General features: G+C 29.1%; 1 protein-coding gene across 1 annotated transcript; it reads right to left on the bottom strand.

Moving 5' to 3' along the window:
• Positions 1 to 3,940: 3,940 nt before the first annotated feature.
• On the bottom strand, positions 3,941 to 5,553 carry LOC118035215 (uncharacterized). Its single transcript, XM_035040735.2, has one exon. It carries the CDS (start codon positions 5,360 to 5,362, stop codon positions 4,211 to 4,213), a length of 1,152 nt encoding a protein of 383 aa, XP_034896626.1. The 5' UTR covers positions 5,363 to 5,553; the 3' UTR covers positions 3,941 to 4,210.
• Between the last annotated feature and the right edge of the window lie 9,910 nt (positions 5,554 to 15,463).

The raw sequence follows: 15,463 nt of genomic DNA, 5'->3' as shown, positions 1-15,463 counted from the left end.
TTAGAGAGCACGCAAAGGGAAAAGGTTAACCGGGAAAAAAAAAAAAAAAAAAAAACCGTGGATCTGAATATATTAGAAAAAGAAGTGGCTGAAGGGGAGAAGACAGGAGTTGACATTAACATCACAGAGCGAGATTCTCGTAGGAGAAAGCACCGTCCATGGAGTTTGAGCATCGAAAAAATAAAGTGCAGTTTTCGAGGATTTAAAAGTCAAATGGATGGATTGATTACAGGTTTTTTTTTAGTGTCTCTCTGTACTTCTTGGTTTGTTTATTGCGAATGGATCGAAGATGTGAGAAAGAAGGGACTTGGAATGAAAAGAAGAAAGCTTGGGAATCAGATTGTACTTGTTTTTGAATTCTCTCTAGCTTTTTGCACGGAAAATCTGCCTTGCTTCTTGGCACGGAAATGGAGGTGGGTCGGATTTTGATGGGTTGGGCGGGCTCGATTGCATGCAGTGCTCAGAGGAAAAGAAAAACTCTTTTGTGTAAGAACTTAACAATCCATGCATTTAATGATATCTACCTGTATCTGTACTGTATATCCATTTAAACGTCAGCATCGTCTCGGAGCATTTATTAAACACAACTCTCTGTATAAGAACTCAACATTTATACATGTTACGAGGATTCCTAGGTATTCTTTTAAAATTAATGCCGTTAATGAGATCAATTTGATTGTGTTTGTGTGTAAGAATTTTTAAAAATATATCTTTACTAAATTCGGTTTATCTTTAAATTTTATGAGAAATCTAAACAAATTTATTGTTTTATCATAGAAAATATAAAGGGACTCGTGTTTTTATTATTTTTAGTGGATTATAAAATTTATTCTTTCTCAGACCCAAGAATTCACAGTAGAAGAAATAGAGGGGATGGCAATGAGTTTAATTTTGGCATTAAAAAGGTTAAAGGAAATGAAAATTAAAATCTTAAAATCTTTCTGAAAAGAAATAGATCCTTGTTGGTCTATGTGGAAAACAAAACACAAGAAAAGAAAACAACAAGAAAGACAAAATTAGAACTGAAAATACTACTTTTCATCCAAGATCCCTAATTCGTATTTAATTTCTGAATTTTTATTGCTATTCTAATTTGCCTCTCTCTAATTAGTCCATAAGCTGGCCTTTACAAGATAGAAGAATTAAAATTCTAAATAATTAAAAAAAAACATAAAATTCAAAATTAAATTGAAAAATAAAAAAATATATAAACAAAATTCAATTAAAGAATATCTTCACAAACCTAATTTAAAGTTCTTCTAAGAGCCGAGCTTGGCTAATTACATCTAAATTGTAGCCCAATCCACGAGCTTTTTTTTTTGTTTTGTTTATTTGATGGAACAATGTTTTATTGAATTTAGCTTTGTCCCACTCGTTTATAAACTAGTTTACTTGATTTTTTACCGTAGGTATTTCTTAATGTAAATTTTCAATAACCCATGCAACTTTGAAAAAAAAAAGTGGCATGGTTTTTTTTTTTTTTTGGTTTTCCATAGAAATACAGGCATCGCCTACTGGCCTTGCTGCAAAATCGGTCAATTTCAGCTAAACTCCAGCTGTAATATGAAATAGATTAATTTTTTTATATTAATATATTAAAATGATTAAAAAATATTAAAAAAATTAATTTAAAAAAAGATTTAACTCCAATTCCAAAACATCTTCCGGCACTGACTTCGCCGGAGACCTCCATTTCACAGCCAGCCCAGGAGATATGCATCAAGCTGAACTGGACTAGTTACTAATGCCTGGAAAATGTAAGGCCTCTTTAGAAGTATGGATTGGATTAGCTTCTTATGAATGACTAGGAGAGAGTCTCCTCGTCCAAGATTTAATTATTTGTGGTTATGTTTGAAGATTATTTTTAATTTGTTTTTTTTGTGTTTTAATAATATTTTAAAAAAGTATATTATTTTTTTTACATCAAATTAATTATTATTTTGTATTTTTAGATCATTTTAATATATTAATGTTAAAAATAATTTGTTGCAAATAAAAAATATATATTTTTGATATATTTTAAAATATAACTACTGTCATACTTTCTCTAATTATGATTTGTTAGTCAATTTTGTGTCTATTTGTGAGTATAGAATGTGGTAGATGTTTCATTATTGTATTTTACAGAAAAAATATTAAAATAATATTTTTATTTTTTAATTAAAATAATAAAAAATAATATTTTTTTATTTTTTTCATAAAATATTATTTGAAACATAATTTTAAACAACGTTACTATAATTCGATCGTGATTTTTGTATTTATTTTATAAGTGTGGTAAATATTTTATTTTAAAATATTCTTTTATTTGAAAATATATTAAAATAATATTTATTTTATTTTTAATATTTATTTTTAAATAAAAACAATCTAAAAATATTAAAAAATTTATATATTTTTTAGATTTTTCATAAAAATATCTTTTAAAACATAAACATCTTCACAATAACGAGGCGGTACTTGAGCAATTTTCTCACATACTCAGCCCAGCTTTACGTTAGGAGTAGGAGCAATTTTTTTCAGCTTTGCTTTCTTTTTTGGGACTTTAATGACTTCGGTTGACCTGCTGCCCACCCACGACGAGGTGGGCTGACCGGGATTCTTTATGGACCCATAACATAATCATGCGTGGGCGCCCACCTCTTTAAAATAGCGTGTATGACCGAGAGCACATCTTCATCATGAATGATAGACTTTTTAAAAGATAAATAAATAAAGAATAATGGTAAACAAACATTTTTTTATATATACAAACATGTAGTAATTACCTTTTTATGGAATTTTAATAATTTAAAAATCACAATTTTTACCATTTATCATTTACATATTGAGATATCAATTTATATGAAAACTTAGCATGAACAGTTTGTTTATAAATCATTTTTTACGTATATCATTAGTGGTTTGTTTAAATCTTTTATAAATATATTATTTTAAATATAGATGATTTGATAGAGAATTGAATAGAAAAGAATTTAATTTTAATACATGAAAACTAATTATATATTAATAAAAAATATTTACGGGGGCGTGCAACTACTACATGCCCTACTTTAGTAAAGGCTCTAGATAACATAAGAAAGTACGACTTATCAAAATCTCTACATGCCCTACTTTAGTGTAAATATATTATTTTAATATAAAAAATAAATTAAAAAAATATTATTTTAAAATAAAAAATACTTTAAAAAATAATTTATATCACCGACACATGTATGTCAAACAGCACCGACGCCTCATGGTTTAATTGATTAGCAAAACTTTTTTCTTTTGCCTTATCTGGACAATCCAATTTATATCATTAATCGAGTTAATGAAATAAAGATTAACTTAAACCAAAAACAGCAGCCCCGGTTCATCTTAGATTTAAGGTATCAAGTAAAAATATTTCACTGAAAAATTAACTTATAGAAAATAATATAAATTAAATTTTAAGAATTTATTTTAAATTTTTAAATTTTTTTGTTGAAATAGTTTTCTAACTTGGCATGAGAATTAACTTTACTGACTGGACGGTGAAGAGTTCAAATGTTATCCTTCAATTATCTTTTCTAATTAAAATTAATTGATAAAATAATATAATATAAGTTTATAAAAAATTTAAGTTTAAAAGATTTTGATTTAAAAAGATGTGTTAAAAAATATTATAAATTAAATTATGTAATCTCATTTAAAATTTTAATTAAGATGGTTATTTAACAATCAATCACATATAAAATTAACAGCACGTCCTTATTAATTTAACATCCACTTTCACAAATTTAGAATCTATTGAGAATTATAATGCTCAAAATTCACAAACACACCAAGAGCGTGTTTACTGGCCCATGCATATCATAGACTGCAATCTAAGCAACACACACAATTAGTGCTCCCAAAATCCAAATGGATGGCGAGCTATTTACTACATGACAGGTATGGTGAACATAGCCCTTGATAATGGTTAATAATAAATAATCAATAAATAAAAAAGAAAAAAAATCACAAGCAAAACAAGCCAGGTGGCATTAATTATCTACTAGTTAAGACCCTGCAGTCTACTCCTTGGGGCAATGGTATGGGGCGGTGACCATATTTTGGTCACGGTCGCAGATCAAGAAAAGTCAAAAGCTCGCATGACACCATCACCATCACCACTTAGACAATCCATCAAAATTATAAGAACTACATAGCAGAAGGAAGGGATCATACGCTATTATCATGGTCACACTCACACAGTATATACAATCACAAAGCAAGGAAGCACAGCCCTTGGATTAAACACCAACAGCTCCTCCTCATCCAACCTGGTGTGGACCCCACTACCACCTCTTCCCAGGACAGAATCAGACCCGCCATCCTGCTTGTCCACATCCTCTTCCAGGTCGCACCCGACCCGACCCGCGACGACCCGGCAAACTAGCATCGCGCGTTTCACATTCATGAACTTGAACTCCTCTTCAATCTCCTCAGGTATCGCCATGTGTGCTCTCCAACTAGTGGATAGTGTAGAAATTCCGTCCATCTTGGGTGAGAAACCAGACTTGATTATCCCACAGACACTGCAATATTGCTGGTTACAAATGCTAGAATCCTCATTCAGTCCTAAATCACACATAAAGGTTGAACAGTAAAACCTCAAGAGCTCGTTACCATCAGCAATGCACCTCTCGTCTCCTCTCTTACTGTTTCTTGCAGCTTTGGCTCTGACAAACTCCCTGTACTCTTCAAATCTTGACAGTATCTTTGGACTATTATGGATCTTCAAAATTCTATGGATTTCTGGGCTCTTCTCTTTACATGACCACCCGGTTTTAAATATGATATGGACTATGTTCTTGCCTGAATCGCCATCTAGAAGCTGTGTAACAGCATGCTTGGTAGCTTGATGTTGTTCAAGAAGCTGAGGTTTTTGGAAAATCTCACCACAAGCAGTGCATGGAAAGATATCATTTCTTAAAGGAAAGAAATGGTGATCTGTTGAGATATCGGATTCCTCGCAGGACCCAGTACTTGACTTTATCCGTGGTGGAACTTCGGGCAGGTGAGTTTCAGGCGGTATCGTGGTGACTATGGATTGCTGTGATGATCTTGCTGAGGTTAGAGTCGGAGTTCCAGATTGAGTTTGAGTTTTGGACGATTTAGAAGAGAAAATGCTTTTGAGATAGGACCAAGAGGAAGATAGAGCTTTGTGGGATTTTAGGCGAGAAGGAGAAGAAGAGATGGGAGCAAGAGGAGAGACTTTTTTGCGTTTCTTGGTTGGCGGAGGGTTATTAGGGTGGTGATCATCTAATTTGGTTGTGAAAGTAAAACAACCAAGATGGAGAAGAAGGACAAAGAGAGATAGGAATTTGTTGAAGACTGATCCTATATTGGGTGCCATTGTTTTTGGGATCAGCTTGAGCTCTGGCGATTAACTCTTCAGGACATCAATGACGCGTTGCTCTCCAAGAGAAAGGGGGATCATGTGAGAAGGAATGATGGAAGAAGCTAGGAAAAAGAATAGCAAAGGAAAGAAAGAATGAATGTAAAGGAAGCTGACATTAATGGTGGGGGCATGGAAGAATAAAGTTAAGAGTACGTAGGTGCAACGCAACTTCACAGCAAGCATATACCAGTCATCTATATTTTCTTTCCTGTGTGGGCACAGCATTATATTTTCTCTTTCTTGTTCTTGAGATAACGATGGAGTTAATTAAAGCACAAAATATCATTGTAGCCGAGGTTGTCTGTTAAGATCACCTTCAACCGAAAGTAACTGCCAATATATAGCTCCAAGAAAAATTCTAAAATCTTATATACAAAATCTCCTCCCCGAACTGAACTACGCATTTGATCTTTAGACTTTCAACTTACTAAAAATATTACTGCGGCACACTCTAAATTCAACAAATTGAACAGGGTCTGGCAATCAAGTTCTGAAAGTTTAATTACCTTAATTAATTAGTTAGGTCGATCGATATATATGGAACGGAATTAATCCTGATCAACATCTTCCCGGCCCAAGAACAATTTCCAACATTATAAAGTTGCTGGGGCCGGGGTAAGATTCATATCTATGGCTATATATGAGAGGTGTCCATATGCATTAAAACCTGCGTTCAGCTCATTTCAGTTTATTTAATTTCTCTTAGCTAAAATACCCTCGTTATCAACAGGAGAAGTTTGCAGATGATGCATGCATTAGCTGCAAAAATGCTGATGATGCATGCATCCATCACCTGCAAATCAACATTGATGGCATCTTATTATTAATTATCGGAGGAATGTACGTAATTCAAATTCCTAGATAAGAAATGAACGTGGCTATCTCCACACGTGCAGGGGTTCCTGGTTAATCAGACAAGCTTGTGTGTGTGTATTTCCTGACTCTTACGAGCTCTTAACTACATGAATTTCAGTGACGTTTTCTCAAAATCTTTATTTATAAATCTTTAGTGATTCACAGGTATTACCACTCTTCCTCTTCCCGTGCTTTACAGAAGAATCCGATGCTTACAGTTCTACGACGTACGAGTCTCTGCCAATTTTGCCTTTATCCTTGTTTTCTTGTCTGTTTTCAGCATATATATGACCCGTAACACGTGATCTTCTGCAGAGTCTCAGCCTCTAGTTGAGTTCTTGACTATAGCAAGTAGCAACAACAAATCTCCTTATCCCCATGAGCAGAAGTGACCATGTATCGTATGAAGAGTCTTTAAAAGTAATTTTGTGAAGTTTTTTTCTTCTTTTCAAGCCATATTTGAGGAAATGATCATTTCTGTATCATAACTAGCTAGTAGATTTTAGTTACTGCCCTCCCTCCCAATTTATAGGAAAACAATCCGATTTGTTTTTAGCATCGTGCAGGTATTTTTATCACACTCACACCACAACCCCGACCAAGCTAGCTGACGAGTAGTTCTCGGTTTAACACAGATATCAGAAGTCGGCCCTCGGTCGCCATTCTTGCATTTTTCCTGCAGTAATAATGGTAATTAAATCTTTTTATTAAGGTTGTTTTATTTTGGTTTCTGAATCTTTCCTTCAACTCGAGAGACATTGGAAGGCAAAGCCAAACTTTTCAGAATATCATGTGGGCCACATGATCGTATACAGAGCGCTGGGCCGATATGATCTTTCTATTAGACCAATAATTACTCTCGGATGCCTCTTGCTTTACATGGTATTTCTACCTTTTCAAAATGCTTTTTAATTTATTTTTCATTGAATAACACACAATTTTAATTTTTCTTTCCAAGTGGGCCAATATGATCTTTTCTATGAGGTCAGTAATTACTCTCGGATGCCTGTTTGACATGACTGTTTTTTCTACTATTTAATTTGTTTTTTATTTAAAATAATATAAAATTAATATTTTTTTAGATGTTTTTTTAATAATTTTAATGTGTTAATAATCAAAATAAAATATTAAAAAAGAATTATCTTAACTTATTTTCAATTAAAAAAAATATTATACTACAACACCAAACATTCATAATCATGTCCCATGTTTAATAATAGATTAAATTTTATTATACTGAATTGAGTGTATTTAAAGCCTGGTTTAAGTTGATATAATTCTAGGAAAAAAAATCTATTATATTCTGGCCGGTTAAATAGAGTACAAATTCATATGTTAAAATTACCTTGTCACACCCTTACAAAATTATCATGTGTATGCTCGATAATTTCTTTACCCTTGTTGTCGATCAGTCATAATAACCATGAATTAAGAGATTTAATTGCTGGGTTAATTGTGACACAAAACATTAATTATTGATGTCATTATATGTCGTTTCACATAGACTGAGAGAGGACTAATAGCTATCATTGAGACAAATACTATCAAGTGAGTTCGGAACAAACTTTATGTCTTTGAACAACATCAATAACCTTTTGATGAAATGTCACCTTAAATTAGCTTACAGGATATGAAACCAAATGATTACATTGACAAGCTTATTACAGTGTTTGAGGTCTTTTTTTCAAGTATTCTTTTTAAATATACTAAAATATTTATTTTTTATTTTTAATATTTATTTTTCACATCAACATATTAAAACAATTTTAAAATATTTTAAAAAAAATTAAACCTTAATACTGAACACCGCTAAACCTAGTTGTGCACAGCATTTTTTTACCAGGCGACTCAATACGTCAACATCCAGAGCATGTTGATTTATACCTCACAGGAACAGATATGGTCAACAAATAAAATTGACTTAAAGCATAAGAAAAGGCCTCGGTTCCTGGTTCGTTGCTTCTTTTGAACCTTTTCACTGTTATCTCTTCTTTCCCTTTTCCGAGCCTCCTAATATAAAAAAGAAAGAAAGCTGCCGACATTACCCACAGTTCACAGATGGTGAACTCTGCTCTATGGGTTGGCTGGTAGACATTTTAATTTTGATTTTAATTAAAAATATAAAACAAATCCTAATGCTCTATTATTTGTGTTACACACACCCAAGCTTTAGGGGTGATTATTTTCAATTCAATTTAGTTTTATAAAAAAAAAAAATTAAATTGAATTTAAAAAAAAAAAAAACCAAAATCGGTTGAAACCGACCTGTTTCATTTTGTTTGATTTTTTAGAATAAAAACCAGTTCAAATCGGTTAGGCTCTGTTTTGACTCGGTTTTTTCTGTTTTTTGTTTTGGATTCTGTTCAGTTTTTTTTTTATTTTAGTCTTGAAAAACCAAAACCAAACCGGTTGGTTTTTTAAAAAAAATTTTAATCAATTTTTTTCACATTTTAATTTTTTAGTTATTTTTTTCTGATTTTCTTGATTTAATCAATTTTTTTCATTTTTTTTTTAGTTACTTTTTTCTGATTTTCTTGATTTAATCATTTTTTTAATTTTTTCACTTACTTCTTCCCGAGCTATCATTTTTATCACGCCACACAAACGATATCATACATACAAATTAAGAGAACATATTTAATATCATAGTAATGATTTTTATATATTTGTTTTATTTAGAAATATATTAAAATATTATTTTTAAAATTTTTTTAATACTAACATGTAATCTAAAAACATAAAACAAAAAAAAATTGAAACATAAAAAATGGCTTAAATCTAACATAATCTTTATCTGATAATGATACTTTCCCTATGGCTTACAATTTGTTCCATTTCAAGGCTTTAGTTTGAAAATTCTTAATTATATCAACATCAAAAACTACAGATGTGTTCATTTTCCTTGCATGCGTCTCTATATTTATCCTAAGTTTTAATTAATTATATATGCAATCTTGCAGCCAACTATAGGTGTCAAAATTAGTGATAAAAAATTAAAAATAAAATCAGAAAATAGAGATAAAAAAACTAAAAAAGAAAATAGTGTGGCAATTAAACAAGCTTCTTCCGGTGTACTTCCTATATTTCTTTTTGCAGTGCTCTGTTTGAACACGTGTGTATGAAAGAGAGAGAGACATAACGTATGATAGGGTGAACTAGTTCTGTGACGGTGATTCGCGCAAGTTAGATATTTTTATTTTTTATAAAAATATTATATATATATATATATAATAAATTTATGTAGTTTAGAAAATCTAAATTTAAATTAAAAACCTTGTACATATAATCAAATAAATCAAGAATTAAATATATGAATAAATAAATAAATATTTATTAATAATATCTAAAAAGAAAACTTAAAAAATCAAGAAACAGATGTAAATTAAAATATCTAATCTTGAAAAACAGATATTTACCCGATTGTGTCTGTTAAATTTATTTATTAGAATATTTTTTTATTGAAGCAAACAATAATAGAAATAGAAATAACAAATTAAATCGATCAAATAGAATAAAAGAGAAAAAAAAAACACCATGTAAAGCTACACATATTAGAAATATTATCTAAAAATAATTTTTTTATTTTCAAAATAAAGTTTTTCCTTACAAAAGATTAAAAAAAATATAGATGAATCAGAAAAAAAAAATTAAATTTAAATGCATAACTAAAAAAAAATCATCATTTAAAAGAGGCTCTCCGAACAAAATAAAAAAAATACTAATTTATATATAAATTAAAAAGACATAGAAAAAATCATAAAAAAATAACCATTGATTTAAAAAAAGAATTATCAATAATAATAATAATAATAATAAAGCAAAGGTCAGACATAATTGGTTCTAGCAAGTCAGGTTAGCCTACCTAACCCATTCTCTCAAGCCCCATGCAGGCAAGCCCTAATAGACCCTTGTGATTCGGCCTTAATTTTATTTTTGTTTGCAATCAACCGCCCCAAATGTTTTTTAAAAAAACATAAGATGATGTGACGTGTGATTTATACCTAGATTATGACCATTGTGATAGCCGAAAAATCATGATTTAAGTTTTTTTATCTAAAAACTTGTTTTTCAACCCTATTTTTTTTTTTTATCCAAAACACTTATAAATACCGTAAGAACCATGATAAGCTCTATATGGCCTCAACTCCAAAAAACCACCCCAAAACCAAAATTAACCTAAATCAAAAAAATTAAACCAGCTCATATCTATTTTTTCACTAACTTTAAAGGTAAAAAAAAAACATTTAATATAAACTCTCATCATTAGATATAATCATTTGACATGAATATCATCTATTTTGGTGACTTAAATCGGCATCAACAACACTTTTCTCTCTCTATTGACAGAATTTAGAATCCTCGCTCTCTCTCTCTCCCCCCTTTTAACTAGGGACTAAAAAATAATAAAAATGAATTTTGCACCAAAATAAATAAGAAAAAATATCGAGGCACTGAAATCATATAATTTGCATTGTTTTTAAAGTTTAAGGACCAAAATACATTTTCCATGAGACTTATAGCATGCCATTCATGTTTGATATCTTTTTTTATTTATGTCCATCTTCTTTCAATCCTATATTTTTTTACAAGTCATCAAAATCAAATGGTTTTCAATTAGTACTATATTGTCAGTGAAAAAAAGTTTGAGAAGCATATTAAAAATATATAATATTTTACAAAGTACAGTGTGAGGGAATAACAATGAAACCTTGCATAATAAAAAAACCACATATTTTAGAGTAAAATAGCTAACAATTTGTCATGAGAAAATATCATTTATTTACACACAAGAGCAGCGTGTTATTTTTCTTTTTTTCTTTTTTATTTATGTGATCGGAGATTTAATTATTTTGAAAATCCATACAATTTTTACGACATTCGTAAGGGGGAAAAGCACATATATACAGACAATGTGTATGTATTATCCTTTTAATGTTTCGCAATGCATATTATTCTCGTTTATATATGGATTAATATCCCTTTATCACGTGAATCTCTTGCCTCTTGCCCTCGTCTATAGGTTATGAAATATTGTGGAAGATTTTTTTTCTTTTTTTCTTTTTTCGAAAGAGGCTCCGCCAGTGACTCATCAGACCTTCAAAATGCCAAGGGACTGCAGCCACTTGGCTGGGAAAGTGCTTCATTTTCTCTAACCAGGGCAATATACAAATGGACTCGAACCCATGAAATTTGGTACTATCAATGGTAATCATGAGCACTGGCACATTTACATGTAAACTAGCCTTTAGTTTCAAGTCATTGCATCTCTTACAATAATTGAGGGCTGTGTTGCGTTAAAGTGGAAAAAGAAAAAATGGCACTGCATTTTCACTTTATACTATATAGTTTATAGTCCACGGTCGTCTTACCCCTACAATGATTATCAAAATGGAAAAAATTATCCCTTGTACCTCTTCTTTACCTCGTCAAAGAGAGGGGGGGCAGCTGGGTCATGAAGCGTCTATTCGGACCCAGTTACGGGGCCTGTAATTCTGACGCTATTGATGACTCTGACACGGAGTTTTTAATTTTCTTGTACATTTGCGGATTTTTTTTTTTCCGGTAGATTATAGTTAGTTTTACAAATAAATAAGTTCCTTGTTGTATCAATTAATAAATACCAATAAAAATATTCCTTGACATATATATATATAAGAATTATAATGACAGGAGAAAAAAAAAAAAAAACATGCTGATGATATGTTATTTATATATATATATATAGACTTATTGACAAATTTAATTTTTTTATAAATTCATCTATAATATTTAATTTATGATATGACAAGTGACTCTTCCCCGTCCCCTTCATTTCTTCTTCTTCTTCCTTTATTTTTATCTGAAAAAATCACCACAAAACCCCCCACCTCAATTTTATCACAAATTAACCTCCAACTACAAATTTAGTCACCCCAATATTCAGTTTGTCAACATCCCTGATTTGATTCAAATTTTATTAAGAATTATCAACTTCAAACAAGCAAAATTATTTGTTTTTTTATTTGAACTCAATTTTAAAATGTTAATTTTTATTACATGTTTTTGTAATGCATGTATTTTATTTTGGTTTTTACTTGATTTATAGTTTTTTTCATTGAAATTTATTGCATAAATGTATGATTTATTCGTGTTAGGATTTGTTTGAGATTTTATAAAATTATATTTATTTGTAAATATATAATTTGAAATTTGAATTTATATAAACAACTAACAATGAATTAGTTATACTATTAAAATAGTAGAATAAGTTTAAGTTAAATTAATTTTCTGTTATTTATATAGTTTAACAATTAATTAATACATGTTGTTTTTATTTTCGCCAAGTAATGCCAACAAGTTTATCACACATATACTCATTTAAAAAAAAAAAGATTATTCAAGAGTTAATTAGTTATCCGTAATGAAAATTAAATTTAGAGGTTGCGTGCAGGTTATTTAGGATGATAACGATGAATTAACTATAAAAGATGATGTTTTTCATCTTGATGAGCTAATAGATCCATGTCGAGTTGCTTCGTCTAATGACTCGTAAAAAAATTTAAATTTTTGTATTGTCGAGAATACTTGTTGATGCTGACATTGAGTTAGATGATGTTTTAAGAACTAATAAATATACACAAGTTGATGAAGATTATGATAACGATGAAATCAACATAGAAGATTGTGATAATTATGACAAAGAAAAAAGACAATTTTAATTGATTTGCATAACACGAATGTGTAATGCTATAAATTATAATGTAACATTTATGGATGAAATTAACTTTAACGTAATGACAATGATATTTATTTATCATTAAACCACAATAAAAAATTTATTTTATGTGATTTTAGTATTATACACAGAACTTGTGTTATTCAAATGTTGTGAGATGAGATTGAAAAAAAAATTCTAGAAAATAATTAAAATAATAAGGACTAAATTGGATAAAAAAAATTAAATAAATAAAATATCGAGGAATGAAATTAAAAATTTAAAACAAAAAAAAAACAAAAAAATAGATTGAGAACCAAATTGAATAGAAATAATAAATAAAATAAAATGTTGAACTGTGAAATTAAAAACAAAATCAACTTAAAAAAACTTTAAAAAAAAATAAATAGCAATAAAAAAAACAAGAACCATAAGTGATACAAATACAAACTGACAATACAAATTTGATTTTTAAAATGACTAGCAACAAAATTCAAAGTGAGGAAAGAAAAAAGAAAAAAGTTAACCAAAACTCAGCCGCTTATTTGATGTGCTAATAGACTTGATCAATAAAAAAAGAATAATATGATGCTTTTAACATCGTCATCATAAGTGGCGATGGATTGCTAGGAGGCACTATCCAAAAAGTGCAAGCTCCTTTTCTTTGTTGGCATATGCATAACACACGTAAGTTATTTTTTTTATTTATATTTATATTTATTAAAAAATTGAGTTGCCCCATATTTAAATTAATTATAGCTAAAATTTCATGATGAAGATATAAAAATGCCTCTGGGCTACATTTTTTTTTCCTTTTAAATGCAATGCAGTTATTTTATCGTGCTATCAAATAGTTAAAAAACCAAAAATCCCATGGACCCCAACTTTATTATTTTTATTTTAAACGGTATTTAAGTCATTTCATGACACATCTAAAATGTAAAAAAAATAAAATTATTTCTAATTAATATAATAATAACAAATAAACCTCATTGAAAAGATTGTTTTACCCTACCTAACTAAATGATTTTAGCGAAACAGTCATTCACTAAGCTTTTATTATTGAATTCACTCACGATAAAATGTAACCGGGCATGGTGAATGACCAAGCTTTTATTATTTTATTTAAAAAAAAAAAAAATTAACTGTGAATCATTTATCACTGACCTAAGACCATCTATCACATCACATTGCAATATCAGTTACTAAAATAATCAGTAAAAAATTAAAAATGCTTCTTTATCCAACATTATTTAATTAAAACTACATAATATTCATTCACTTTCACTTCATGGGTGGCCTTTTCCTCTCAGCTAAGCTTAACTAATAATTAGGATAAATCACTTGGAGCAGAGCATGGGCTATCGCCCAAATAAACAACTATAGCATTTGAAGTTTGGATCCAGACCAAAGCCCATGAATGGGGTTAGTTTCCTTTCCACGTAACCAAAGCCCGTCGAACTCAAAATTAAACAAATTACTAATGGGCCTAAACTTTATTGTTATCTTTAGCCCACGAAATAAAAACACACTTAGTTAATTAACATTAACATGACACACACAGGCTAAATCATTATAGCAATGCCTAAAAAATAATATTGACTGTAATAATTTTTTTTGTTATTATCTTTTTTTAATTTTACCTTTTAGTAACCCTAAATTTTTTTGTTTTAGTTTTTTTTTATCTCCTGATATCATATAATTTTTTTATATCATGCTTTGTGTTTTTTTTTTTTTAATATTGGATTATATATAGGTGTTATAAATTTAGTTTTTTTTTTTCTTTTAGATTTCAACTTTTAATTTTAGATATGTTGTAATTAGGGTTTTATAATTTTATAATTTTTTTATATGATTTTTTCTCAATTTCATTATATATTTATGAGTTTAACTGGTTAACTTAGGTTGACTTGAGTTTTTTTTAGACTATCTTTTTTAATTTAATTTATTTTATTTTTCAATATTGAGTTGGTTGAAAATTGAGTTTTATTATTTTTTATTTAATTTTTACATGGTTATCTTGGTCTCATAACTTAGATTGCGTATTTGACAAGTTGATCAAATTTATTTTTTTAGGTCATTTTTTAACTTAATATATTTTTTTTTATATAAAAAAAACTAGTTTCATTATTGTTTTTTGATTTTTTTTTATGAGTTATTCATAACTTAGATCACGTGCTTATAAGTTAACTCGGTTCTTTTTTGGATTCTTTTTTAATTGGACACACACACACACACACACACATTTCACCCTTCAACACCTCAATCTTATTTTATATGTATATTTTTTCCTTTTAATTTTATCATTGAATATTAAGTTATTTGATAATTGAGCTTTATATTATTTTCTCAGTTAGATTTCTATGTAGTTATCTTCGTTTTATTTATTTTTTTTAGAATTTTAACATTCAACATTAAATTTATTGAAAATTAAGTTTCATATTTATCTTATAAATTTATCATGATCTTAAGGGTTAAAAAGCGAGTCATGAATTTAATAAGTTAGT

This window comes from Populus alba, chromosome 9 (assembly GCF_005239225.2).
Source record: "Populus alba chromosome 9, ASM523922v2, whole genome shotgun sequence".
Lineage (NCBI taxonomy): Eukaryota > Viridiplantae > Streptophyta > Magnoliopsida > Malpighiales > Salicaceae > Populus > Populus alba.
This window is presented reverse-complemented; position numbering and strand designations above follow the sequence as displayed.